The sequence below is a fragment of the Wyeomyia smithii genome, chromosome 2 (genome assembly GCF_029784165.1).
Source record: "Wyeomyia smithii strain HCP4-BCI-WySm-NY-G18 chromosome 2, ASM2978416v1, whole genome shotgun sequence".
Taxonomy (NCBI): Eukaryota; Metazoa; Arthropoda; class Insecta; order Diptera; family Culicidae; genus Wyeomyia; species Wyeomyia smithii.
Window position 1 is genome coordinate 219,205,729 of NC_073695.1, and position 27,678 is coordinate 219,233,406.

Below are 27,678 nucleotides of genomic sequence, written 5' to 3' on the forward strand. Positions count from 1 at the left end.
GTATTGTTCTATTTCGATGTTTGCGGCCTTGCTTGGGATTGAAGTTGAAATTAAAAGTCATTTCTATCATTTCACTTTTTCTTTAGCAGAAATATTACGTTAAATATCACATACTATACCTGAATTATTACTCTATATATTACATCAATATTCTAGTACCCAAAGAGTGGATACACCTTCATTTAAATGTATTTGACAACTTAAGGATGTTTTCCTTAAACCGGAAGCTGCAAAATCGGGTTTCAAAGTGAAATATGGATCCTAAAAAACATTGGGTAATGTTTGTCCCTTTCAGCTTGTTTTCCAGAAATCTGAAGATACTATGTATCTAGAATTTTTTTTTTGTCTGTATCTTTGAGGTTTTCAGCCTGCGGCTGGTTCGCCTCATATCTAGAAATTTAAATCCTAAGTTGATTTCTGGTCTCTGGGTGTAACGCTTTCGCAACACTCATAATAGATGATATTTGGTCATCTTAATTTGTTTTCCAGAAACTGAAAGTCGTCATCTTCGCCATTGAAATATCCGGATAAGGCGAAATTTGGCCATTTTAGGATGTATTCCGGCAACCAGAAGTAGTCATCTGGATTTTTCGCGTGATGTATTTGAAACATTTTTATTTCATGGTATTTGCATATGTATGTTTTAATGTATGGTCATATGTGTGTGTGTGTGTGAATGTTTGGTATAGTTGTGCTGTTGGCTATCTGAAATTCCTTATTTAGATTGAAAAATGAAACCAGCGGAAATTTTCAAGGAGTATTTTTTCTGTTAAATCGTGTAAATCTATTTTAACATATAATAAGTTTGAATGAGAAAGGCTGGGTCTCACCGCTAGGTGGATTAATTTGGGTTTTTCTGAAATGTTTCTGGCTTATTGCGTATGGTATTTGTACGGTTGGTGTGTGTTATATACTATGGCTATGGCAGAATTAAATCTTTACACCCACCATAGTCCCACGGCAAGCCTACATTTGTGCACTCAAGCACATACCCTTCAACTTTTTTGTCATTACCATGTTTTAACAACGTTTTTTGTTGTTGAATCTACAACCGACTATAAATTTACCATGAAAAATATTGTCAGTAACTTCTGAATGTATGGGGTAGAATCCTGAAAAAATGCTGTTAAGATACATAATATTTTGTAATAAAAATTGACAAAAAATAATGTTTTCATTGCTCTGGACAATGATATTTAATGTAAAAGTGACGTATTTACAATGAAAAATACAGTTAAATTATTTTAGATTAATTACAAAGTTATTTTAACATTTTTCATGATTCTGTTTGCATAGTAACCTAGGTAATATTAAAATCTTTCAATTTTTTACTAGAAATCGTTTCTAACTTTTATAACGACGCTGTATTTAACGAAACAGAGTGAAAGAAAAGAGAAACTCTCATTGTTATTTAGGTCCTTCCGAAAATTTACGCGAGATTCATTAGTTCTCGAGTAATTTTTCAAATCGACCAATCTAACATTTGCATCGTACTGAAAAAAATCAACTTTGAAAGTTTTCACTTAACATTTTGAATCCTATTTTAGAATGAAACAATATTTATTTTAATGGATACTTCTAAACAGTACTTCTAACTAATGTTTTACATTACTGCGTTGAAGATCCTAATTATGTTTGATAATAAATGAGTAAAACAGAAACATGGTCAAAATGGTGTAATGGTATGATGGTCGAGCAATGTTTTTTCTTCGCGTCGGTTTCGTCGATTTTATGAGAGCGTATCTGAGATGGCAAATCGTTTCGCAATTTCGTCGGTTTACTTGCAAAAGGGTGTAAGTAAAAAAGTGTAAGCAGAGTAGTTAGGTCGTTTTGTCAAAATTGTTTAAAAGTGTCGAAAAGCTAATTTTCGCAAATTTTATCAAGTAAGCTCCTTCATTACATGTTGCATGATAACATACCATTAAAAGCTCGTTTGTTTACATTTTGCGTCTTACGGCGGTTTGAAAAATTACTCGAGAGTTAAACAACATGTCAAATCATGCACGAAAGCCACAACTGCCATTAGGACACCAAAAACTGTTCACCAGACTCTACACAGAAAAATAAAACTATCCAAATATGTGTATTTTTGACGCGAAGCGTCACATTGCAAGTGGCAAACATGTGAAATTGCGTTACGTGGGGTGGGTGGGTATTGAAAATTGCCAAATTCCGTGTTATGTATTATTTGAATGGTTCCTATTAACGGCTATTGTGAGCAGCGTTGCCAGGTCATTTTTTAAAAAATCTGGAAAAGGCAAAAAAAAAATCTGGAAAAAATCTGGCAGTCATTTCGTGGGGTGAAAGGTTAATTTTTCGGATAAAAGTCTTGGTGTACGCAAAATTTGAGGTGACAACATTGCAAAATTTCGCGCCAAAATTGAAGTGATGACCTTTTTGCGGAACAGAGAAAATAAAATCCGGATAAAATCTGGATCATCCATGAAAAATCTGGATAATTTGACATCAACGCTGTTTACCTGGATACATGTCCAAAAATCTGGATAATCCAGCTAAATCTGGATACCTGGCAACGCTGATTGTGAGTAGCTCACTAAATATTATAGCATGCGGTATTATACCTGAACGACCAACACCGCTGAGAGCAATCGAGCGAAAACGTCAAATTAAATCACGAATACAAGAACGCATATTGCAAAAACACGTATGTGTGCCTATAAAGCACCAAATTTATTGCAATAGCTGAACAACGCAGAAGAACATTCGTCGCCTTCGTCATTTTGGAAGAAGTTGCATTAGCTCGTTTCTCGTGTCAGAAAATTAGTTTTTCCAGTGCATGATTGCTGTGAATTTAAGCCGGTTGTATAATTACTCATTTTACCTGTAAGTATTGAAAGATCCGTTAGTAAAAGGTTGAAAAACGCAGTTTTTTTTTGTTCGCCGGAAGCCTGAAGAATAATTATGTTTTTTCTTCACTCTATTTTTAGAACTGCCAGCGCAGATAAAAATTTAATCAAAGTTCATTTCTATCAACACCCGAAATCGCCATGAGTCTTGTGTGGAGTTTAATCGCCTCATTTCTGTACGTGGAAATATTCATTGTGCTGATGCTGGTTCTGCCGGTGGCCAGTCCCCAGCGATGGCAACGATTCTTCAAGTCCCGTTTCCTAGCGATGCTGAGCAGGCAAGCACAAACCTATTTTTACCTGCTACTGTTTGTGCTGGTTTTGTTCCTGCTGGAAGCGATTCGTGAGATGCGAAAGTACTCGCACATCGGTGAGTCATCCTTTGTTGGTTGCCATTCTGGCAAGCAACAAAATATGTTTATACACGTCAACCCATTGATTTCATCACAATGTGAGCTTAAAGCTGGTTTAATTTGTGATTTAAGCAAATTATTCATCAATGATGTAACTCTTGGGTGGCGAATATAATTTCTCATGAAGTGACAACATTCACCTTAGTTATCTTTAGTATCGTCGGCTGATAACAAATACCTAGTACAATTAAAGTTATGCCACCATTCCTAGAATATTGAGCGTAAAAACAATTTTATTATATCGAACCTATTTATAATGCTTTTCTTCTGAACAGATAGTTATCAGTAGCATAATTCATTGACATAATCTTTTTTTCTCAGATCCGGCTGCTGAACAGCACCTGAATGTCAACATGCAGCACAGTATGCGCCTGTTCCGTGCCCAACGTAACTTCTACATTTCGGGCTTCGCTATCTTCCTCTCGCTTGTCATTCGTCGTTTGATTTCGCTCATCACAGCCCAGGCTCTGCTACTAGCCCAATCGGAAGCATCTATGAAGCAAGCTCAGAGTGCCACTGCCGCCGCCCGGAGTCTGATGAGCCAACAGAAGAAAGAAGAAGAAGCTGGAGATAAGCCGAAACCCTCTGCACCATCTGATGATGAAATCAATGTAAGTCTAGACAATCTTAGAAGGAATGCAAACTTATTTTCACTCACATGTTTTCTTATTTAACACAGGTCGACCAGCTGAAGAAACAAGTTGCGGAACTGGAACTTGAATTAGCTCGTGAACGCAAGGACAAGGAAGCTATGAAATCACAATCGGAAAGTCTCAATCGCGAGTACGATCGTCTTACCGAGGAGTACAGCAAACTACAGAAACGAATCACTATCACTAGTGCAGATAAAAGTGACTGAACGAACTTAAGCATTTTAATGTTAACATTTTCGGTTTCCGTCTAATTTATATTATAGTCGGTACTGCTTTTCTGTTTATTTCTTTCGACACCATATGTTCACCTTTTTTTATCATCAAATCCTATTTCACATACATTTAAGGTTGGCTTTCACATTTACCGTCATCCATAAACACATTTTTTTGTAAGTGCATGCGTATGTTTCCCAACTACAAATATGATCCATCTACTAATCAACTGGGGATTCTGTTAATAAACTTGTGAAAAAATGACATTTGTTCTATCTGATACTCAAGTTTGAGAAGTGATCAATTTGTGTTTCGATTTGTAGAACTGGTTTATTCAAATACAATAAAACTTCTTCTAGAATGTCGCTGAATCTGTTTTTATTTGTATTCCATCCGTAGAAAAATGACTGTTATAATTGAACTTACAATTAAATATATAATTAGATACCATGTAGGGTAGCGAACGGCTTCGGCAGGTTTCTACATAATATTGCTGCAGAAAACTTGCAGAAGAAAACCACTGCCGAAGCCGTTCGCTACCCTATCTGGTTTATAATTGATATTCAACAATTATTACTTGCTGTTCTTCTCACTGCATAAGCTAGGTGAATAACATACTTTTATCACTAGATTTGTTGTGAACTGGGCGACTCCATCAGTTCCGAAAAAGGAAGGTGCATGATGTTTTGCTTACTATGAGGTCAACTCCGAATATGTATATAAATAATCGATCTAAATGACTTTGCGGGTTATGCCAGAGGAAGCTCCTTGAAATTTAAAATAAATGGTCAAGACTTCAAATCTGTCTGCGATTTAAAAAATCCTTTCCCCGAATGATTCTATATTTGGAATTGTGTTTAATCCAAGAAACAATTTTTTTTCACAATAAATATTGTCACGGCACAATACAAATCAATGTTTTACGGAGCCAATTTAAATCCAAGAAACTATTAAAGGTCGTTGTCTTAACATAAACCCGCAATATAATACAATCGAAAGGAAAAAGCATGTTTGGTTCGAATAAACTAATTAATTATTTTACTTGCTGTTCTCACTGCATAAACTGCTAGGTGAATAGCATCCTTTTATCACTAGATTCGTTGTGAACTGGGCGACTTCATCAGTTCCAAAAAGGAAGGTGCATAAAGTTTTGCTTACTAGAAGAAGGCCAACGCCAAATATGTATATAAATAATCAATTTAAAATTACCTTCCTGATTATGCCAGAGGAAACCCCTTGGAATTTTGGCTGAATTGGTCAAGACTTACATTACACAGACCCCCTCCCCCCACCAAGGCTGTCCACGTAGAATGTGGATAGTCCCTAACACAATCCCGCAGTGCAATACAATCGAAAGAAAAAAGTTTGTTCGGTTTGGACAAAACTAATTAATTTTTATTACTATTGAAGACATTTTTTATGTAAATGAACTATGATAATTATTCCAAACGCTGCCAACGACACCAATGAGGGCGTGCTTAATTTATCTGAAAACAAAATAGTATTATTTAACACATGTCATCAATGATGAGTATCACAGTTAAAGATATTTTATAGGAATTTTGCTCTGTTTGACAACGTGTTAATAGGCCCATCGTCGTGTTTTGAATACGGAAGCAATTTGAAGCTAAAAGAGAAGCCCGAATCGATTGAAGCCTACATTGTGTATAGCAATCAATAAAAGCTCACTTTCAAAATTGACACTCCAAATCAATCCCATCATGCGGCCCAACAACACTGCCAAAACCTAATTAAGTCAATCATGCTAACGTTAGCACCTTACCGGAACAAGCGCTGATCTCAAATCGTCCCTGTCGGTCCATTCTGAGGCGGCTCCATCGCGTCAACTGTGTGGGATCTGCAAAACCGCAGCAGCAAGATAGAGTTAGTCAATTATTAAACGACCAAATTTTGCAGCCGAAGAGAGCAATTACCGTAATAGATTGTTTCGCGCTTCCGCACGTAGCTCGAGCCGGCCACCGAGAGAACACAACCAATCGAGGTGGGTGAAATGAGCAGGTGTTTGTCGATCAGGCCGTAAACGGTTTTGTTGTACATGTGGTACCGGTCGGAAACGACGACCGTACGTGAGCTAACCAGCACTAAGTCTCCGCTTACACTGCCGAGAGGAAGAATGTGGGAAAATTCGATAAGTTTCCAATGTTTACGAAATGAAAGATTCAACACAAATTAGTCAACGGAATTGCTAATACCCTCTATGATTATAATGAAATTTTGCGAGTTTGGTGATTTGACATACATTTTAATATTGGGGCTTATTACGCCCCAATATAATACTTCACGGTGAGAACGAAGTGAAACAATCTCACGTCGAAACAAGACGCGTGCAAATCAAATGGGAATCACTTTCACCGTGCCTATTACGGTTGTCACTTAACCGTGAAGTGACTCCCGTGATAAGCCCCATTACTTTTTATAGATTCATACGATATACGATATATAGTGGCGTACTTCTGTGTATCAATCTAGGGAGAATTGATTACCCACTCTTGTTTCGCTCAGCTGTGGAGTAAACAGCGAGTGTGTTAATTTTTCTGCGAGCAGCAGAAACGCAGTACAAAAGAGAAAGAAAAATGTAGTGCAGAAAATTGCTAGTGCTCATGCTGGACAAGTAGTAAACGGTGAATATTCACTCTGTTCTTCTCACATGTTGAGAAGAACACCAAACCTGGCTGCAACATTGGGAAATGCTGTTTAGAAGCTCTGCCCATAATTCAAAAAATGGCTAATATGTCATTTTTTTAGAGAAAACAGTTTCTCGTGATGGTAAACACCCTAAACAAGGTCCCCACGAAATCCAATTGTCAAAAATGCAGTTGAGACGGCAGCAAATGTGAAACAATTTTGAGTAATATCCAATATGTTTCACCCTGTGGCTTGTACGCGAACCAGTGTTATTACTGCTCTTTGTTTCATCTAACCTTCGAAAATGTGTTATAGCCTGGTGGTTACTGGTATCAGGTAAGCGATCGTGAGGCCCTTGCATCAAATTATGCTTTTTTACGAAGAATATTTGATGCAACAAAAGTTTACTCGTTGTGCCTCAAAAGCCAATGATCAATCAGTGTGACTGTTGCATCCTGTCATGAATATTTACATTCTTAGAAATGCTATTTGGCTCTTTGATTAGAAGTAATATTAGGATTAGTAAGATTAGGATTTTATTTTGGATTTGATGAGAAAAAATAGAAACATAGATTGTATCATTATCACGAATTAATAATAATTTTGTTACATTGTTATATTATTATATTGTTGCACGGAACAATTGTTTCGTCGTCCCTCTCGTCCTCACTTGTGCCACGTATTGTTTTATTCAATTCAAAGCTATTTTTATCACCAACGAGCACGATATAATTTACATCGTGAAAATGCATAAAGCATGTGAAAATTACACACCGGTTTATCAACACGCTGCTTTATTTTAACCCTAATCTGATTAGGATCTACTCAGTTGGGTATTCTTATGCAAAATGTCAAAAAGTGAGTTATCGGGTACAGGATAATTGAGTAACATTTACCCAAATTTTCATAAATACCATGTTTACTCAGTTTTGAGTTATTATAAGTGATGTTTACCTACCCCTGAGTATATGTATATGTCAAAAGTTTTCAACAGCGATATTATCGGTTTCCGAAGAACAATTGGTGTCGCTTTTTATTCGTTGGCTGGCAGTAAGTATCTGATCTGTCATCAAATTAATAATTTCCAAATCAATTGCATTACAAACAACATATAACAGTATTCTATAATAATTTCAGTTCAACATCAGTATTGCAGAGGATTTGAAAACATATAAATTATCTCTTCAAAATGAACAATCGTATGTTTCATGTTCTGCGATGCCGTTTGAAGCCGGGATTTTATTTGTGAAAATAAAAGGAAACATTTGTATTGCTGTACAGCGCTCAATACATGCAATCGATGCAATTTAAATCCTTCGCAGTGTTTTGTGACGGATGATGACGGATTTTCTGGCGTGTGTACTGTAGAAAAATGTGTGCCACAGTTCACGGGCAACTGTGAACCGGTTAGTTGCCGCATTCAATGAAGACACGGAAATGATTTTAAACATTTATATTGTTTCGAAACGTTGATTTTTCAATTTTTATTAAATTTGAGTAAGTTTTCAAGTTGTTATTGTCATTTGAAATTTAGGTCAAAATTGTTTTTAAATAGACAGCTTTGAAAATATTGCATCGATTTTGATGAAATTTTCACAGCAGACACATCTTATGTTGTAGTTTACGAAAATAGTTTTTTTGAAGAAAAATATTTTTTTAATAGTAACTATTTAAAACAATATGTTGAAAATCTATGTTCTGGGGCACTGAAAAATCTGAAAAAAAATCACGAGTATTTTTGACGAAATTTAAGGGCTTTCAAAGTTGATGCCGCTACGCATTTTTAAGTGAGATGCGCGTGAGCAGTACTTTTATTGTACTAAGTAAGTAAGTAAGTACAATTATACCAAAGTTATTAGCATTTGGAAACGTCCACCCTAATATCATAATAACATATCAGATTCAGTTTTTACATAATGCACCCCGTATAGTGGAGAAAGATGTAGTCTTACCTTAAAAGAATATGGATTTCGTCTCTTTCCCTCACCATTATGTTAGAAGAAGAAAAAAAAGCTAGAAGATTCGAAATGCGCATAACATTGTGATATCTAAAAATAAGTCCTACGTCAAAAAAATCACTTTGCAAAAAGATGTTTCGATTTTGCTTTGCGATTTCTAGTATGCAAAGTTCCTTGAATTATCGATGCCACCAAACTTACAAAGATGAACTGAAATCTGAGCGGAAGTTACCAGTGGATGGGTCAGTTGGTTTGATACTCTCCAAAAACAAATTAGAAATTTTGTTCTAATATTATTTCAGCTATCTTAAAGTATTCATAAATTATCATTCTTCACTTACACCGCAACTCATAATTCAATCTCAAAAAGCCCAGCCCTCAACAATTCATATCGTCAAGCCATCTGCTATATAATGGCAGCAGTTTACACCCGAAGATAAACAGTAGAAGATAGAAAACCTCCCGCCTCCATTACTTACACTAACACCAGGTTCGGTTCAGGATAAATCATAAACACGCTGCATTTGATCTGCAGCATGTTTTCCTTCTCGGCATCATTTTCGTAGTGAAGCAGCAGCATCTTCTCCGGAACTGGTAGCCAGTCGATGGATGGCAGAAAACAAGTGAAAAATGAAAACGAGTAAAAATAATATCGCCATCGATTTCGTACAGAACAGCAGGTGACAACGGCTAATTTTAACCGCGGCGGTTATCGAACAACATAACAGTAAAAATTAAAGTATCTACTTCACCAACTTACCGACTATTTGGAACCGTGCCGCCTTACGATCGAAGGATTCATACGTTTGCACCGAGCACATGTACTCTCCGCTGTGGTTCAGCTTTGGGTTCTGTATCACCAGGGCCCGGTACTTGTAGTTGGCCGAATCCGACATAGAATAATTTGTGCGAAGTTCACTTTTGAACTGATTCTGTCGGGGGAAATTATTAAAGAAGTAGTTGAATATATTTTTTGTTGGTTGACCTGAAGGATGTCTTTCAGAGCTAAAAATAAACAACTTACCATACCAACTGGATTTCTTGCCGGTATCCATTGGTAAATCAACTTTCGGTTGAAATACCACTTGAGTACGAAACCGCACTCATTAGCTTTAATCTCGTACTGGCAGTCCATTATGAGTGGCTTAACCACCATGGAAGAATTATTATGAAGCTGGTTGCTACTACTACCAGCAGTAGAATTTTCCGCCTCATCTGCGGCAGCTGGTCGTGGCTGGATGGTAGCATTCGGTTCACTTCCTATCAGCCGTTGCTGCTGGCCCCAGTGGTACTCCCCGGTGGCGAAGGCAGTGAGAAAATCTTCCTGTTCGAGGATATACGTTCGTGGCACTTCAAGATTAGTAATGTGAACGGAAGTGTAAACTGTGAATGGTAAAAAAAGAGAGAAGTATAATTATGCCACGCAGTTTCTGATGTAGATTAGGTTTCGTTCATCAGGCTCACTTTAATAATTTAATAATTTGATGTGAAAATCGAAAAAAATAAGACTGTTGACTGTTATTAGAAAACCATAATTTTATTAAACCCGTCATAAGACGCACTCATAAGACCCATCTTTAGCACACTTTCTCATAATAATCCCACCATGCTGTTCCTTAGAACGTCTTAAGAAATGATAACGGTGCAGCTTGATTGCTGTTTCGCATCACCACGACACCAGCCAAATAGCGGAAAATCGCTTCATTCTACTTCGACCGACCAGAAAGCGATGAGAAATTACATTTAGTCTCATCCTTCTGCAGACGATTTAACCTCAATACCGTCGCCTAGTCACGAGAGAAAGCAGCACTAATGAGGTTTAATATTTTATTGCATTATTTAGCCAGATTGATCCCGCCTTGGGCACTCTGTGCTCGAAAACGCTATCTATCCTCCGTTTGTCTGTTACGATCGAGTATGTTTTACTTGATTACTTCTCAGTTTATGCTAGATTAAAGGAGTGATTGCTATTTTATTTACATTTTGTAAAATATGTACACATTTTGGGGCTAAAAATTTTATCAGCACCATCTATCTAAAATCTTAGTACCGGATGCGGCACTTCTAATTTAGTTTTGCTATAAATAAATTCAAATCCCGGTTTTATCGCATCACTTGACGAGTGATGGAATCATCCTTGGCAGATTACTGGAAGAAAACATCATACAGCGTTTTAACGGCAACATCCCTTTGATGAGGAAGAAAACTGAAGAGAAAGCTTTACGCCACATAGCTAAGTTATCTAAGGCGTTATCGTCGTTAAAGTCTAGTTTCAGTTCAACTTATAAAAAATTGGTTACAATATCTGACATAGCAACTGATTTTCTGCGAGTGGAGAAATGTTATATATTTCAGAGTAATTTTTAAAAAGAGCACATTTATTTTAGCATACACTTTATTCAAAATATTATGCCAATCGAGAGCATTTTGTTCTACAGTTTGATCCATAATTCAGAATGGTAATTCTGATCAGATTGGATCTGATCTAAATGTGGAATAGGATGAAGAATAATGCTTAAAATATCAACGAAAATTATGAACCAGAAACACGCCAAAGGCGCGATACACTATTCAAAAGCCAGGGAAAGTAAGAGAGTCACCGTACATAATTTAGAGCAGCTAAAATTTTTAACTCTTTTGCAACTACATTATATAGGTACCAACTTTTTGAAGAGAGAAAGACATGTAAGTCCGTCACTACTCCTTCTTGTTCCTACATACGTACCGTCACCGCAGCACACAGTATCATATCTTATCAGTCATTCGTGAAGAAATTCATAAACATGCACCGATCCATGGATGAAAAGCTTCCACCCAGCCTCCGTGAAGACATGATGGGACAGACATCGTGTGTGTAAAATTGTTTTTGAACAAGAATTAAACGGGATCGCTCGATGCCATCTCTTTCTCGATGGTATCTCATGTGTGTAGGCTAATTTTTTTTTCACTCTCACTCGAGGGAACCCAATCATTCATCCGAAATCGAAGTGTAAACATGAATGAAACTCAATGTACCATATCTGTAAATTCGGGCCGTTATCAGGAGTTCAATAGTCGGAGTTAGTCCACACAAAGTATTCATTGTTGAATTGGTCAAGTTTGTAGTTGCAGCCTCCGTGAATAAATTATTGAAGACATGATGGTACAGACATCGTGGGTGTAAAATTGTTTTTGAACAAGAAATAATCGGGATCGCTCGATTAATTACAGGAAGGTGCAAACTTTTCTATTGTTATATAGAAATGTTATTTAATAATAGCAATTTTTGCCACTAATTAGGAACATACATGAGAATCTATTTGCAAACAATTTACACTTCATTCTTACAAATTAGTTTATAAAGATGTACAAAACGCATAGTTTATGATTGTATTAAAAGCTATACGTCTTGCACACTTATTCTCGTTTTAATTGTTCAGTAATTTTTATTACGGTCATGTTCAGTAAATTTGAAAAAATACTGATCATTTTGTAATTTTCTCAAAAATAACTGATGTCGGTTGAAGTTTTTACCGAATTACCGTTATGCAAAAGGCACTTGACGAGCTCAGCAAAAAACATTACTGACCTTTTCTGTAAACTAAAGTATGTTTTGCACTTTCATAAAGTTCAGTAAATATTTGACGATCTGTCAGCATCTTCCTAGGTGTTGCTGAAAACTCTTCAATTGTTTAACTGAACTCTTGTTGTTTTTTTACTAAACTGTTCGGCAATTTTTCTGCATCTGTCAAAACGAAACATCAAATGTCCGCCGTTTTCAAATATTCAGAGTTCCGAAGCTGAGTTTTTAAGTGTTTCGCGTGTGATTTTCAACAAAAAAAATAAAAATTTACGAAGCGTTCATCAAAAATTGCTGCATGATTCGGTATTTACAAAGCTGACTATTCGTCACGAATTACCGACCGTTCTGTAAGTTTACAAAGCTGACGATTCGTCACAAGTTACCGAGCATTCTGTAAACGTAAAGTTTTTTCATGGTTACGAGAGAAAGATGAACCATTGTGAAAGTTGCTATTGCAACTGTTGAATAATTTTAGAAAGGAATTTCGGATTGTTTAGATCGATTATACTGGTGTTCCCAGCACATTCGAGTAAAAACTTGATACGTTTAATGTTATGATGAATACAGGCTTTTTGTTGCAGGCTTCTAGTAAACTGCTCTCCTATGGTGTAAAAATTTCCATATGCTGACTGAATAGATCGTGTACCTCCACGTCGTTTTCTTGTAGATTTGAAAGTAAGATATCCATTTTTTTTTTTGAAAATCACACGCGAAACACTTAAAAACTCAGCTTCGGAACTCTGAATATTTGAAAACGGCGGACATTTGATGTTTCGTTTTGACAGATGCAGAAAAATTGCCGAACAGTATAGTAAAAAAACAACAAGAGTTCAGTTAAACAATTGAAGAGTTTTCAGCAACACCTAGGAAGATGCTGACAGATCGTCAAATATTTACTGAACTTTATGAAAGTGCAGAACATACATTAGTTTACAGAAAAGGTCAGTAATGTTTTTTGCTGAGCTCGTCAAGTGCCTTTTGCATAACGGTAATTCGGTAAAAACTTCAACCGACATCAGTTATTTTTGAGAAAATTACAAAATGATCAGTATTTTTTCAAATTTACTGAACATGACCGTAATAAAAATTACTGAACAATTAAAACGAGAATAAGTGTGTAAATGCAATATTATTATATTTGTTTTGAGGGTAAGCGTTAGACGTAGTATTAGACTAATTGTTTTGCTCAATGCCCTACATGCGACCAAGATAAAAACAAACATTCAAAACTCAATATGAATAAATTTGATTACTTATTAAAACTCATCGAGCCTATAATTGATCTTTTGAAAGAAAACTATCGAATTCTAAGCGAAATTATTCTCTGCGACTGGATTTCAATGAAAAAACGGCTCTTTACTGTGCCGAGCATTCAGTTTATATAACCGAAAGCTCGTTAGACTGGTTTGCCGCCTCTCGGCTGGATTTGCCGAGAGCACAGTCAAATGCGTGCCGCGATTCTCGGCATAAAATGACATCTGTCAAATATTGGTTTCCCGAGATTCTCGGCGAAAGAGATTCAGCCGAGATGGTTGCCGAGCACTCGGCTGTCCGAATCTCAGCACAAACAATGCCGAGATTCGGCGAAATTTTCTAAGTGTGTGCGTCCACTCAAAAAACTTCAATGAAGTTTTTCTGTAAGCAAACGAAAAAAGGACCAACCCGGCGAGCAATTACTCTGCAGCCCTTTGATGCTTTTCAGATGCGGCTAAGGGCACCAAAATTCACATGAATGGTTAAAAAGCCATAATCTTCCAGTGTTTACAGGTTGAGCTCTAAGGAAAAACCTGTGTTGACCAGTGTTATTAATCCTGTGCCGAATCCAGAATACGGCGCCATGTCACTTGGTCCTCATCCTCATCCACCGATTTGTATGCCCGATACACCACAAGATTCATGCATCTGTACCTAACATCATCTTCCAGTTTGCCATAAAGGATCGAACGCAAGATCCTGCGCTTGAAACCATCAAGGATGCGCAGAAAACCCTCTTCCAGTATCAATGCTTCATGGCCATCGAGGGCCACCGGGAGAGTGACTATTTTAAAGGGTACAAGTTAGTTACTTTGTTTGCCGACAGACCGTTTACCGGTCAAGATTCTTTTGCCTTGGGCAGTCGTTTTTCGGTCACCTCGTACTCCAGTAGATTTTGCATCTTCTTCAACCGCGCACATTCACCGAATGCGAGGCCTACCATGGAGTCAACGGTCTCTTCCTGGTTCTCTGCTGAAGATAGTTTTGGTGACTTGTAGTCCACTGAAGCCTGCGCCATCCTGTATTACCTTAACTATATGAGTATGTTCGCATATATATAGATAATACAACTCATGTTTCATTCGCCTACGCCACACTCCATCTTCCAGCTTCTCAGCTTCATTAGTTGCGTCGGGAAACCGTGTTCCAGCATAATCTGCCATAGCTTATCTCTTTTCACGTGAACATTTGATCCGTCGTTGAACACCCCTGTCGAAAACAAGCCTGGTATTCACTGACGAGAGATTCCTTTAACGGTCTAAATCTGAAGAACAGGATTTTTTTTTGTAGTGTAACTAGACTACTGCGTCCATTAATTAGAACTATTGTAGGATATCCCCATTACTATACGTACCATGTAGAAAACCAGACACCCACTATTGATCGAGTGAATGGCCGGTTGCCTCGGCACGCTCCCAGTCAGGTAGAATGTGCTTTATAAAGCCAACTACTTTACCAGGATTAGCAGACCAAATCTCACTTGGTTGCACTCTTGCTAAAAAATTTGATTCTGCTCATGTATGCACCGCAGCTGCATAGCAGATGTTCCGAGGTTTCGCTTTGCATATCACAGAAGCGACAAGTGTCATCCTGACCCGACAAATGTTCTTTAAATGATACTTACTCGGGCAGTGCCCAGTTATTAGTCCTGTGTGAGTACAACGAGCCCACGTATTGAGCTTTAGGAGCTTTTTCGTAATTTTCCCGTTTGGCGTTATTACCCTTTTCGACTGGTGACACCCTCTGACAGCCTTCCAGTTGACTGTCACTTATTGTTCTTCCCAGTATTCAAATTCCATTTTTATAGTGCAATTTGAGATACCGCAAAAGGGTTCCGGACCAACAAATTGCGAGTTGGAACCCTGCCTGGCTAGTTCGTCTGCTTTTCTATTGCCGTCTATGCCGCAGTGCCCGGGAACCCAGTACAAATTGACAGAGTTCATACGACACAGCCTCCGCAGTGAGAGAACGCACTCCCACACTATTTTTGACGTAGACTTGTGAGCAGAAAGAGCCTTTAGTGCCGGTTGACTATCAAATAAAATGCAAATATTCACATGTTTGTAGTTTCTCTTCAGACAAACGTTGACACATTCGATTATAGCGTAAATCTCCGCTTGAAATACAGTAGGCCAGTTACCCATTGCCACTGATATCTGTACACCAGGACCAAGATTCCCGCACCAGTTTTCGAACCGATTTTTGAGCCGTCCGTGAAGAATACCGTTGACCCCTGACGGACCATGTTAACTTCCCACTCCCATTCGGAGCGCGATGTTTCACGCACCTTGTAGGGAATGTCGTAGTTGTCCAAAGGTTTCATCCAGTCTCCGCACATACTCAACAAAGGCCCTCTTTTAAAGTGTTGCAAAATACTCAGACGACCAACCAGATCACCAGGTAAGACCTCTTTAAGACGTTTGAGCTGCAAGGCGCTCCTTTCCGCTTCTAACTGCACAAATTCATGCAGAGGTAGCAGGTGGAGAATAGCATCCAACGCTTTCGATGGAGTGCTGCGCATTGCTCTAGTTATGGCAATACACGCCAGTCTCTGAAGCTTTGCTAACTTTGTTCTTGCAGTAGCCTCTTTTGTTTTAGGCCACCATACTAGCGCACTAACTGCTGTCAAAACCCTTCTTTATTCGCTCGATTTTGACCCAGTTTTGACCTGCCGTGCTGCTCGAAGCGTACTGTAAAATTTGTCAGCTTCAACCCACCACTGCACGTGCTAAGTTCGTAAACAATTATCTGGCATCTCTTTCCTACTTGCGTCTTAAATGGCGATGACGTTTTATTGTTCCTCGGCAGTTTTGCCCGCACACAGTGGAATGAAGAAATTCGCTATAAGAAAGCGTATGTTATTTTCGGTAGTATGATGGAGGTGTAGATCCATCTGACCATTTTTGGTCTCAGGCCCCATTTCCTACCAACCGTTTTGGAACATAACCAGAACGCACTGACCGCTTTACTAGATGGGCGTTCTAGTTAAGTTTCGCATTTAGAGTTAAACCTAGAAATTTAACCCTTTCGCTAAACTGGATAGAACTTCCCTCAAGCTTAAGAGGCATTAGGTTAAGTTTCCTCTTTTTAGTGAAAGGTACTACCACAGATAACAGACATCCAAGCTAATTTTGCTTCATGTGTAAAAAGATGCTACGGTTTTTAGCATGTCGCAATACGCAGCATGGTGGCGCTAAGAACACTTAGTGGTCAATGATTCAATAAAATCGATAGTTTTCCAGCTTTAATCGATATTATTGCAATAAGAAGAGTTGCCGTTTTTTAATGTAGAAATTTTGAGCAGTCGTAATTTGTACATAATCGACAATTTTGTTCAATCCCAGTTTATGTTTGCGATAAATTTGTTTGTTTTAGTGTTGCTATGAAAAAAATACACAAACCTCACAAAAACAGTGTTGTATCGTTGCAAAAACAGCGACTCTACTATTTGTGAGAACTTTTATACGTCTGGCAGCTCTGACTTTAATCCAGCGCTGCCATCACTAAAGTGGTTCAAGTCGCAAGTTGCAGAAAGATGTCGTTAGCATTCCAAACGAGTAAGAATTTGAAATCTTACACACGATTTCTGGAGTTTTTGTTCTAGCTTGGATATCTGTTATCTGTGGTACTACTGTTACTTTTGCCGGGTTGATGTTCAGATCCTCCTTTTTACACCATAGATAAGTTATTATTTTTTTTTTTATTCTCGCTTATTTTCCGTCGGTCTAGTTCCGCCACTGTTGTGGCCAATCACCGACGCCCAGGGAGGCGACTCCACACCCAGGACCCTAACTCACGACCCGTTTATATCAACGGACCGGCGCCAACGGCTTTACTTCCTCATGCGATGGAAGGCGTGATCCCAGAGATTTTTCGCCTCAGAAAATCTCCCGGTGTCGGCTAGGATTGAATCTAGACCAGTTGGGTTGGTTGTCACGCCACCTCACAACCATCGACACCTATGTCGGCGGTGGGATTCGAACCCAGGCGTCGAGCGTGGTTGGCGGAGACGTTACCAACCACACTAGGCCCCCGCTCATATAGATAAGTTATGTTTAAAGTGATAATCCCTCGCTTGCTCAGTGGGTGTTGGGTGAGGGAAGAGTCATGCAACGTTTGGAAACGAGCCCACAGCTAGCCTTCATTCACCACTTTATAGTTCATTCGACACAAAACACATTGTTTCCACCAACTTACAGGGGTGAACCACCAGGTCAATATGTTGCCACACGACTCCGACAAACTGAGAGACTTTTGTAAAACACCTAAGCGACAACTAAATTTGAAAACGTCGAAACGAAATAAAAAGCCAGGTGTGAAACCAAGGGAAATCGCGCTTTAAAAACAATCGATAGATAGCTTACATTACTAATTTATTTCCCCTGTCCCGACATGTTGTTTCTTAACCTAAGTTACTTGGTTTACTGTTCCTGTTCCTCCGTATAACTAAACACGAGTCGGCGTCCCGAACATCGTGGCGGTTGACGATTTTCCGTTCAATGGCAGTGCTCGATCGTTGTGCCGGGCCAATAGCGTCCAGCCAGCACCTTCGAAGGTATATATGCGATGGATTAGCATTCCACAAAATGGCGGGTTCAAACTGTTTGTCCTCTGACAATGGATGGCACCGCCTCAAGCGTAGAGCTAGAACCAAGAATAAAAGGCCCCTCGAAGACCTATTCGACGGAAATTAGCCATCTTGTTGTAAGAACTTCTCTTTCCTCCTCCGTTTTCGAGACAAAATTGTTGGAATAGATCTTGCGCTTCAAATTTGCCCAGAAATTCTCGATGGGAAGCAGCTGAGGGACATTGAGCGGATTCGCCGACTTCGGTACCACATCAATATTCAGCCGCTCCATCTTCTCCAACGATCGCTTCAAATAGTGGGCCGACGTCAAATCTGGCCAGAACACCGTGTCTTCGCGCTTATGGTATTTCTTGATGAACGACGCAACTTCTGTCAGGCACTTCGTACTCAGGGATGCTACATGTACAGATTAATCTGTATTTTACAGATTTTTGGCCGAAGTAACGGTACAGAATCTGTATATACAGATATACAGATTTTCGTCGAAAAGTACAGATTTACAGATTTTTCGAAATTGACATTAATATTAAAAAACAATCCAAATTGAACATATTTTCAACTCCTCACACGTTTTAAGCTAAAAATTTCGTTTATGTACCATAAAAACTCAAAAAATACAAAGTTCTTTGTGTTTAAACAACACAGATTTTTTTTACAGATATTTTTGTTCCAGATACAGATGTTCAGATTTTTTCAAGGGAAAACACTGATTTAAATGTGGCAACCCTGTTCGTACTATAAATGTCCCCGTTCACGGCCAGCCCGGAGCGAAAGAAGAGCAATTTTGACATCCCTTTCTCGCTGATTGACAGCAACAGCCGCACCTTCTTGGGGAACTTGGTCTGTGAAATAAACCTTACCTCGATGCTCACTTCCTTCGTGGGGGAGGTAAAATACGGAGAGCCCTGCTAGTCGTTGCCATCCAGGGTGAGATAGGTCTAGTCGTCCAATACCACTGCCGCGTCGCGATTCGCCGGTAAAATTGACTTGACCATCTTCAACCGCTGTCGCTGCGTCATTGCCTGCAGCTCCAAGACCAGTGGACGGGACTGCCGCTTCCTACATGTATGTCCATGTTCTCCAGATGCTTTTTCACTGTTTTAGAGCACGCACCAATCTCTCTGCCAAGTGCACGCAGCGATTTAGCCACTTTTCCCTCGGTCTTCCTCTTCAGCATCCTTGAAGCTTCTTGTCGCTCAGGGTCGTTGGCCGTCCGGAATCGGGCTTTCTTTCGATGCTCTGATCGTTGTCCAATAGTGTCAAGATGTTGTAGATGCCAAAACCGACATACCCGGGGTCCACAAAGTGCCGCACGATGACCGTTTTTGACGCGGCTGGGTACCGTTCTTTGAACGCGCACACTTCTGAACGGAGTAGCTTCTCTTTTTTCGCCATCACAGTTAGAGTTTGACTGATAGGGCTGTCAATTTTTTTTTGCTAACTCATGGGTTACTATGATTGATTTTTTTTACCGCAAACGTTATTCGACAAATGCAATTTCGCTATATAAATTTGTTAAAAACAGAGACAGTGATGGCTCAAACAGAATGGATACGTTGCGTTGCGTTGACGTCAATGTGACAGTAAATGTATGGGCTAACTGTCAAATTGCCGCAAACGCAGCCGCAACGTATCCATTGTGTTAAGGCCTTGAATGACAAATCTTACGATACTGCAAATGAAAATTCAAACAACCGGAACAGTTTGTTTTGGAAAGTCTTCGGGTTTTACGCCGAGAGTGCTTTCTACGGAGTAGCTTCAAGCTGAAGTTTATTTTGAAGGTTGTATAATAAGGGAAATAATTGAAGCAGGCAAAATTCTGTCAATTTTTAAATGGCCAAAACTACACGAAAAATGAATCAATTCTGACAAAACAGGTTTCATTTTACTGGAAAACTGTCCTAGTTTCCTAGTGTTACTTGAGAACTGGACGTGACCAAGGTTCACTGGAAATGTTTCGGATTTCCGAAGTGTGTGCCAAAGTGTACATTTTTGCAACGCGTAGAACTTTTTATGATATTCTGTTTCACTTTGGTTTATATGTTGTCAATAAATAAGAATTTATTTCGGGTTCATTGGTAGCCAAAGATTGGAAATTCGCCAAGGAATCATCGAGGTATGAATTTATTAAGTATGGGTGTTGATTTTGGCTGTTTTTTCCCTGTTGGGTACTAATTTTCTTTGAGCTTGCAGCACTCTAGCAGAATTCGATCGAACATTGTGGGTGTGTAGGTCATAGAGCAATTTATCTGGATTAACATTTAAATAGATCAGATTATTTTCACACGGATTTTCTCTAAAAGGTTATTTATGCAGATTTTCAAATTAACGTGGTTTTTACGCGAATTTTTTAATTAAAGCGGTTTATCAAGCGGATTTTTGAATTAACATGGTTTTTTCACGAGGCATGTGTCCCCCGCGTAAGAAAACCTAACTGTATTTGAACCTTTTTCTTATGAATCAATATATCTTAGTAAAAATTATCTGAACTTTCCTTCGAAAATATAAAAAAATGAGTTTAAGATCCTACTCTGAAAACAATATAATTTTAAGAACAAAAAAGGATTTTAGAAAATATCGGTGATCTCAGATTTTTTTGAATGAAGTATTTTAGATAGACAATTTAGTTGCCTAAAACGCTCTATGCGTTGCAAAAATGTACACTTTGACACACACTCTTGAAATCCGAAACATTTTCGGTGTAGGTAGGTCATACCAAGTTCCCAAGTAATACTAATATAATACTGTTTTCCAGCGAAATGAAACCAGTTATCAAAATTGATTCATTTTTCGTAAAGTTCTGGCCATTTAAAATCCGAGAGAATTCTATTTATCTCAATTATTTTGTCTATCTCCTGTATACATCAGGATACTTTTTTGGCGCAACAATTTCGTTGATTTGGATTTTTAGTGGAACTAAAAATTGTTTGTTGGGTAACAGATACTTTAAACTTAAACAGTTCCAAGTTAAACTAAACAATTACCAATAGACTGCCGCTATGCATGTCCATCATATTATAAGAGTTGGCGAGCCAAAGAAAATGCATTTCATTACAATTTCGTATCATTGCTTTTTATGAGATAGTGCAAAAAGTTTGGATATTTTTTCAAAGTTCTCCAGTACTAAGTTGTCGAATTCATCTGTTCTTAGGAAACTAAAAACTATCAATACCTTTTTAGTTACCTATATTTCTCAGAAACTCAGTGACACCCGTGGCGAACCGTTACACCACCCCCAAAAATGCTAAATCTTGTCGAATAGCAGCACCCAACAAATACCTAGCGGCAAAAGCAACTCCTGGGGTAGGGTAGGTGAGGTCTCCTTCTTTTGGGTCTCCTCCAGTAACCAGCCGCACTGACTTGTGCTCACCCTTATAATATCGATAATTATCGTTAACGTCAAAAAATTAACGATAATATCGATGACCAGCATTTATCGATATTATCGATAAGTTTCCCATCACTAGCGCCACCATACTGCGTATTGCGACATGCTAAAAAACCGTTGCGTCTTTTTACACATGAAACAAAGTTAGCTTGGATATCTGTTATCTGTGTTTTAACTGTTATTAGGTAAAGAAAACATTGTTTTTAAATTTTGGTATTTTAGTAGCATGTTTAGCAATGTAAAGAATAATTTGTAATTGTAATTCCTGTCTGAAAATTTCAAGTTTTTCTTGGTGTTTCCCATGGATTTGCTAATTTCTCTTTTTGTTTGGTTTGCAAAGACATTACTAATCTATTTTAGTCTTGATTTAACATTGTTTGATTTTTGGTTGTTAAATATGACCATTTCATTCATTCAGATGTAGGGGCTGAAAGTGTGATATGGTCAGTTATGTGTGACAATTTCTCAAAAATCTTAAAACAAAGCCAGAATAAATTCAGTATCATTTCAAAAGTTCAAATGATTCTAAACACCACTGATACAAACTTCCCCCGTAAAAGGATGCTTAATTCTTTCAGCCCGCTCTGTCCTCCTGATATGCATAACATCAGTACAACACATTACATCCGCACTGGTAAGCCTATCCCGGCGAAACAAAAATACCCGCTGTTTCCACATGACGTGTGTTTAAAATATGTCATGTCGGCATCCGTAGAGTACACTTTACCGGTGAATGGATAGATATAAAAGGAACGAGAAAAGGTAAACATATTATAGGTCACTGTCTCAACTTAGGGCTTGAATGCAAACCCCATTCAGCATAATGAGTTTTTTACCCTCCAGACAGATTATCTTTGGTATCCCGGGTGCCGATTTACATCCCTGCTGCGGTTTGAGAGTGTGGTTATGGAACCGAGGAAGACGATTGCTGCGAGAAAGGTTCCGGTTTGGGATAGAGAACATTTGTGTTATAGCTTCACATAGATAAGCCTATGTTGACATTTGAAATTGACTATTAATTAGAGTAACAGTTGGAGTTATCCGTGCTAACGAAGATATTGGCACTTACGGTTATCACGATTACGGTGAGATGTGCTTCACTCTCAAGCTCATGTCTCTTTTTAAGCCTATTTTCGAGTTCACATGAAATTAGGTGGAAAAAGCTCCACTGATTTTTTATGGGAATTCAAACTCGTACGTTCTTAGAATCCTGAAATCGGGATGGATTCTGCTGATAAGAATAAGAATAAAAGTTACAAAGTTACATTTGTAATAAAAGTTACAAAGATTTCCTCTTTAAAAAAATCAAGATTGTTTTTTCTTTAATTAAAGTTTAAAAATGACATCAATTTTACGTGATCATTTTAATTCAGTGCTAAACTAAATGTAGAATACCAGTCGTAGGCGCAATTGAAGGCGCTAAAAATTCACTTAAAAACTCATTTCTATCATATTTTTCTTATTTTTCATGACGAAAAAAGAAATTTTTACGATGTATGTTAATGCAAAAAAAGGAATTTTAAATTAGATATTACCAATTTTTGATGCATGACCGAAAAACACGTTTTGATTAATTGCAAATAATAAAGCTAGAAACCAGTGGTTCCCAACCGGGGTTCCGCGGCCGGCGAGGGAACCGCGAGGCTCATCCAGGGGATTCGTGAAGCTCTTGGTAAATTTAGTAGGCAATTGAGATTGCTTTCTAGTTATCTCTGCGAAAGCGATTTTTCAACTCTTCTGCGTATTAGTATCAAGACGTGAAAGAAACTAGACTTGCAGGGCGATATAGGACTGAAAAACGTAGCCTATATTGCAAAACTTGTATCTAAAATTGTTTTGGGGGGCCGCGATGCTCTCTGTGCTTCGCAAAGGGGAACTCTCGTTGTTTACCGAAAGGTTCCGTGGAGTCAAAAGGGTTTGGAAACAACTGCTTTAAACTATGTTGTAAATTAGAAAATAAATTAAGAATTTTCAACTGTTCTTCTCGATTTTTCTGTATTTCAGGAGAAAACAAAACTATTTATAGATACTTATTTCAAAAAGCATTATGGCCCCTTGTTTTAAAATCGTTTTTTTTTTTTCATTAGTTCAGTTTGCCAAACATGAACTCGTTTCGGTGCAAGGGGTTTATAACGTGGACCTAAAACTTGCTTGCTTTAGGCGCTGAACTTATTCGTATAAAATTTCTAAAAGCCGAAAATTCTTAGAAACTAAATTCAAAGACAAAAAATGAGCGGATTTAGGTAATCTTGGTATTCTACGCAGGATACTAATCTCAGCACGACCTCAACTTTTTCGTATCAGGCTGAATTTTTCCCTCACTCAGCATGTTGCGGTAAACCAACAGTTTATTCCTATGCCTAACAGCAGATATAAACGTTCCATTTTTTATTGAATTTTGGCACGTCAAAATTTGCGGTCAAGCCTAAGCTACAAATCCTTGGAAGCAGGGTTTCGTTGAGGATTTGCATTTTGTCCGTGTGATAGGAAGCAATGAAAAAAGGGGAACCAAACAGTAGCCAACAAGATCATAAATTCACTTATCCATAATTTAAAATGCTTCTTATGCTTCCTACTTAAAATCAAACTGCATCTTAACTTAGTAGTTTTCGTACCTCGAAAAAACGTTGAAATAATCACTAGCAACACGTAATCCGATGCGTTAATCCAAATCATGGCACAAACTGTTTAACGTAGTTATTATATATGTACTCCACAACAACAGTAATCAGAAAACAATAAAAATTTGACTTCGCCTGTAGAACAGAAACAACTTAGTCCGCCTAAATTACACATTTGACAAACATTTCAGTTCAAATTATGTACTGGAACTCCAACGTTAACCGATGCAAGCACGTCCGTCCCGATTGAGCTGCCGAAGCTTGACTGAAAGCTCTATGGAGCGGAACCAGTGAAGAAGCGTGATAATTTTTACATGATATTGTCTAAATGAAGCATTTTAAAATGTTCGCTTATCCACAGCATCATCCGAGCTGAATCAGCCTGACGCTAGAAGCCGTTGGAAAAGGAATAGAACATACGCACAGTGGGTGATTTGAGAATAATCGAACATTTTTATTATTTTTTTCAATCTGACACTTATTCACACTATGAATTTGAACAGTGCATATAAATTTTCCCTCATCCTGAATCAGTCTTCTGAAATCTCATTTTTATCAACAATAATATAACAAATATTCCACAATTCAGTGGCAAATGTGCCTCTATCCATTGCACTTGCGCCGTATCGATTACACTGCTTTTAGAAGCGAGCTTCGAAACACGACATGTCGCGATTGATTGATCCATACAGCACTGATGCCTGCTGTCGGCCGTCATTCTATCTGCTTAGTCGAACCAAAAACTAACGGAGAAGCTTGGCGTCCTTGATTCAACGTAATGCCACCAACCGGGAGGAATATACAAGACGTCTGCGCTTCGTAGCACTAACCGACGGAAGCGAACTTTGCGGGCCAACGGAAACCGGTTGAAGTCAACGTTTTTCGCATCCACCTGGGAAGTGTTGTTTAGGATGAAATGCTCGTGCGGGTAAAGGTTCGGAGTGTCTTCTGGAGATGCCAAAATAATGGTTTTACTACCAAACACCTACGCGTTGAAACGGGTTAATATTATTGGAAAGATTGTAACACGTTGAAAAATATTCGAGTAAAAACTACTCACCTGACATAGCAAATTGTGACAAGGGTCGGTGTGCAATGGTGAGACTGTGCCCTTAGGTCCCAGCCATGCTTTGATTCGAGGATTTACGTCCGTTCTTCCAATATAGTCCGGCACGAAGATGTCTGCTCGTAGTTCTGGTATTTGATCAAACAATTCGTATTGTGCCAAGTAAACTGGAACGCCAGCTTGGTGCGACGTCTCCGTCGTAGAACATAATCCTAGACTTTTAACAACAAAATCCTTGAAGTTGACTAACTGTTGGGACCAATTCTCACTACTGTAAGATGAACCTATCTCTACCGGGACAGTTCTTTCGCCGGCCATTTTGATGAGATAGTTGGGATCGGACCACCGTTCTAAGGCAGGCCAATCGTCTATCACGTTTCGAAGAAGTGCTGGTTCAGCTTTAGTGTAGTGATCGCTCCTGTAAAGATGAGAAATTGAAACGAGGGGTTCAATAAACTTTAAAAGCATGTTACCCAAAATATTCTAACGATGGACGATGCAAAACTGGTACATCACACGGCTCCTCGGTGCAGTCGCCGGAATCGATTTTAACACGTTTAACGCGTTGTTCATTTTGATCTTCAGCTCCTGCAAAGATGTTCTAGTTTACAATAGTGTTCACTAAAAACACTATGGTAAAATATTAACTTTTGGTCTTTAACAAAATCTTTGTTAAATGCATCAATAGATCAACGTCTGTACCATTGAAATTTAGAATTATTTTGGACCCAAGCATAATGCCCATATCTGCAATATAAAGTGAATCGTCAAGTAGATCAACAGTCCGCTCGAAACACAACAGCATGAAGAATATCTGTAATTAAATCAATTACATATGTAGTAGCTATTTTGAAGTTAATAGACTAACCCTTAGTGCACTTAAAACTGTGAAAACTCGTCGTTCTTCCTCGGGGACTAAATGCCATTGGCCAGTGTGAAGACTACTGTAAGCCAAATCATACAGGATACCAACTCTTTGCAGGTTGCAGTTTGCGTTTGTTTTCCACTTTTGATCTTCAATATTTTCAAAATTAGATAAATCCATTATAATTTTAACAACATTAGTATAAAGATTTTTGGAACTAATTGTTGAAATAAAATCAGGATTATTCATTTGTGATAAAACACTTGCAAGTTCTTGTAAAATAGCCATCATAAACAGAATACAGGTGGATGAAATATACGGTAACACAGCTGATTCGTATTTATAGTATGGGTATTCATGTCGAGCTCGTAAACAAATACCCAGCCGTAAAAATACTCACCTCCATTGACGAGTAATGGAAGATACACGGTTTACGGCTGGGCAGAGTTGCCAATAAAAATTTAATTTGAACTGGAAGAATGCTGAAGAAAAAACTGGAAAAAACTGGATTCCAAATAAATTTACAAAATACTGAAAAAATAAATTGTGAGAGAGCTTCTTTATGATGGTTATTGAATACAATGTAAGTTTTAAATACAGCAACTTCGGGCTTACATTTTGTTGAAATTGTAGACTGAACTGTAGACTGAAAATTACAGGAGCAAAATTTGAAATTGCGCAACCAGTTTATCACAAATCCAAGAAAATAAAGCTTTTATCGTTTACTATAACTTTTAACAAAAGAATTGATGCAACGTTTTCTTACGTTATATCAGTGAATACGAACAATTTTTGAACTGCTATGCAACTGGAATCAATTTGAAGAATGCCGCCTGCATATAATATTTTTGAGATGGATTGTTTTTATTTATATGTAATTGCAATTATTTCTTTTCTTCATAATCTGATAAAATCTATTTGTTAGTTTTAGAATAACTTACTCGTCTTACTGAACTTACTCATCTTTTTATCTCAACCATGCAATACAATCCTTAATTTGGTCGTATTTCATGCGAGAAGATACAATACTGAAAATGCTGTTAAGAATTGCTACAATGACTTATCAATCCACAAAATTTACGTTCTAAAAATATTTCCAAACCAGTCGGAACTTGAGTGTCCAAAAAATCTGGATAAAACTGGCAAATATACAAAAAAACTGGAAGATTTCGGGATTAAACTGTTTGACTGGATCACTTGAAAAAAACTGGAAGAATCTAGTTTAAACTGGAACATTGGCAACTCTGCGGCTGGGTATTCGTATACGAGCTCGATGTGAAGACCCCTAGTATGAAACAGCAGAAGGGCGTATCCAACTTTTTACGCGCTTTGTGGTGGTTGCTATAATGCGTGTACACTGAAAAAACTGCGCACGCTCCATCCAAGTGTTTCATCAAATGGATATGAAAATGACTGCATTATTTTTTGGAGAACTTTTTTTTATCGAATTCAATCATTTTTCACTTTCGTTTCAAGTTGTCACACACATCAACTTGCATCTATAAGTCGCACTTCATTTACGTATGATTCCAACCTCCCTTTCAAGTGAATTGCACTTGAATCTGCCCCACTGTTTCATCACGG

At 38.1% G+C, this 27,678-nt stretch overlaps 3 protein-coding genes across 5 annotated transcripts; 1 reads left to right on the forward strand and 2 right to left on the reverse strand.

Annotated features, from left to right (window-relative positions):
* The first annotated feature begins 2,673 nt into the window (after window positions 1–2,673).
* LOC129724922 (B-cell receptor-associated protein 31) lies at window positions 2,674–4,511 on the forward strand. 2 transcript variants are annotated; one of them, XM_055680205.1, is made up of 4 exons: window positions 2,674–2,873; window positions 2,949–3,237; window positions 3,602–3,891; window positions 3,960–4,511. In XM_055680205.1, the coding sequence occupies exons 2-4, from the start codon at window positions 3,009–3,011 to the stop codon at window positions 4,137–4,139; spliced, it is 699 nt and encodes a 232-aa protein (XP_055536180.1). In that variant the 5' UTR covers window positions 2,674–2,873; window positions 2,949–3,008; the 3' UTR covers window positions 4,140–4,511. The 2 variants fall into 2 exon arrangements, with proteins under 2 accessions (XP_055536180.1, XP_055536179.1); XM_055680204.1 differs by having other exon boundaries at window positions 2,675–2,844.
* A 999-nt stretch (window positions 4,512–5,510) lies between these two features.
* Window positions 5,511–24,457, reverse strand: LOC129724494 (uncharacterized). Its single transcript, XM_055679444.1, has 7 exons — window positions 24,158–24,457; window positions 9,775–10,133; window positions 9,511–9,682; window positions 9,230–9,341; window positions 6,081–6,265; window positions 5,930–6,004; window positions 5,511–5,633 (listed from the first exon to the last, which is right to left on the reverse strand). Exons 1-7 carry the CDS (start codon window positions 24,216–24,218, stop codon window positions 5,548–5,550), a joined length of 1,050 nt encoding a protein of 349 aa, XP_055535419.1. The 5' UTR covers window positions 24,219–24,457; the 3' UTR covers window positions 5,511–5,547.
* A 136-nt stretch (window positions 24,458–24,593) lies between these two features.
* LOC129724493 (lysine-specific demethylase 8) lies at window positions 24,594–27,065 on the reverse strand. Of its 2 annotated transcripts, none has more exons than XM_055679442.1 (6): window positions 27,054–27,065; window positions 26,098–26,243; window positions 25,878–26,043; window positions 25,703–25,817; window positions 25,224–25,647; window positions 24,594–25,148 (listed from the first exon to the last, which is right to left on the reverse strand). In XM_055679442.1, the coding sequence occupies exons 1-6, from the start codon at window positions 27,055–27,057 to the stop codon at window positions 24,891–24,893; spliced, it is 1,113 nt and encodes a 370-aa protein (XP_055535417.1). In that variant the 5' UTR covers window positions 27,058–27,065; the 3' UTR covers window positions 24,594–24,890. The 2 variants fall into 2 exon arrangements, with proteins under 2 accessions (XP_055535417.1, XP_055535418.1); XM_055679443.1 differs by lacking the exon at window positions 27,054–27,065 and adding an exon at window positions 26,495–26,542 and having other exon boundaries at window positions 25,878–25,976.
* Between the last annotated feature and the right edge of the window lie 613 nt (window positions 27,066–27,678).

What these genes read in the sequence shown, in the direction of transcription:
- LOC129724493 (XM_055679442.1), bottom strand. An exon ending in GATTTTGTTAAAGACCAAAA is followed by an intron (nt 25,818 to 25,877) that starts GTTAATATTTTA and finishes ACATCTTTGCAG; the next exon opens with GAGCTGAAGATCAAAATGAA. An exon ending in CCATCGTTAGAATATTTTGG is followed by an intron (nt 25,648 to 25,702) that starts GTAACATGCTTT and finishes TCATCTTTACAG; the next exon opens with GAGCGATCACTACACTAAAG.
- LOC129724494 (XM_055679444.1), bottom strand. Translation starts at nt 24,218, where the DNA reads ATGATTTGGATTAACGCATCGGATTACGTGTTGCTAGTGATTATTTCA. An exon ending in GGCACGGTTCCAAATAGTCG is followed by an intron (nt 9,342 to 9,510) that starts GTAAGTTGGTGA and finishes ACTGGCTACCAG; the next exon opens with TTCCGGAGAAGATGCTGCTG. An exon ending in TGAGATCAGCGCTTGTTCCG is followed by an intron (nt 5,634 to 5,929) that starts GTAAGGTGCTAA and finishes TTTTGTTTTCAG; the next exon opens with ATAAATTAAGCACGCCCTCA.
- LOC129724922 (XM_055680205.1), top strand. Translation starts at nt 3,009, where the DNA reads ATGAGTCTTGTGTGGAGTTTAATCGCCTCATTTCTGTACGTGGAAATA. An exon ending in GCGAAAGTACTCGCACATCG is followed by an intron (nt 3,238 to 3,601) that starts GTGAGTCATCCT and finishes TTTTTTTCTCAG; the next exon opens with ATCCGGCTGCTGAACAGCAC. An exon ending in CATCTGATGATGAAATCAAT is followed by an intron (nt 3,892 to 3,959) that starts GTAAGTCTAGAC and finishes TATTTAACACAG; the next exon opens with GTCGACCAGCTGAAGAAACA.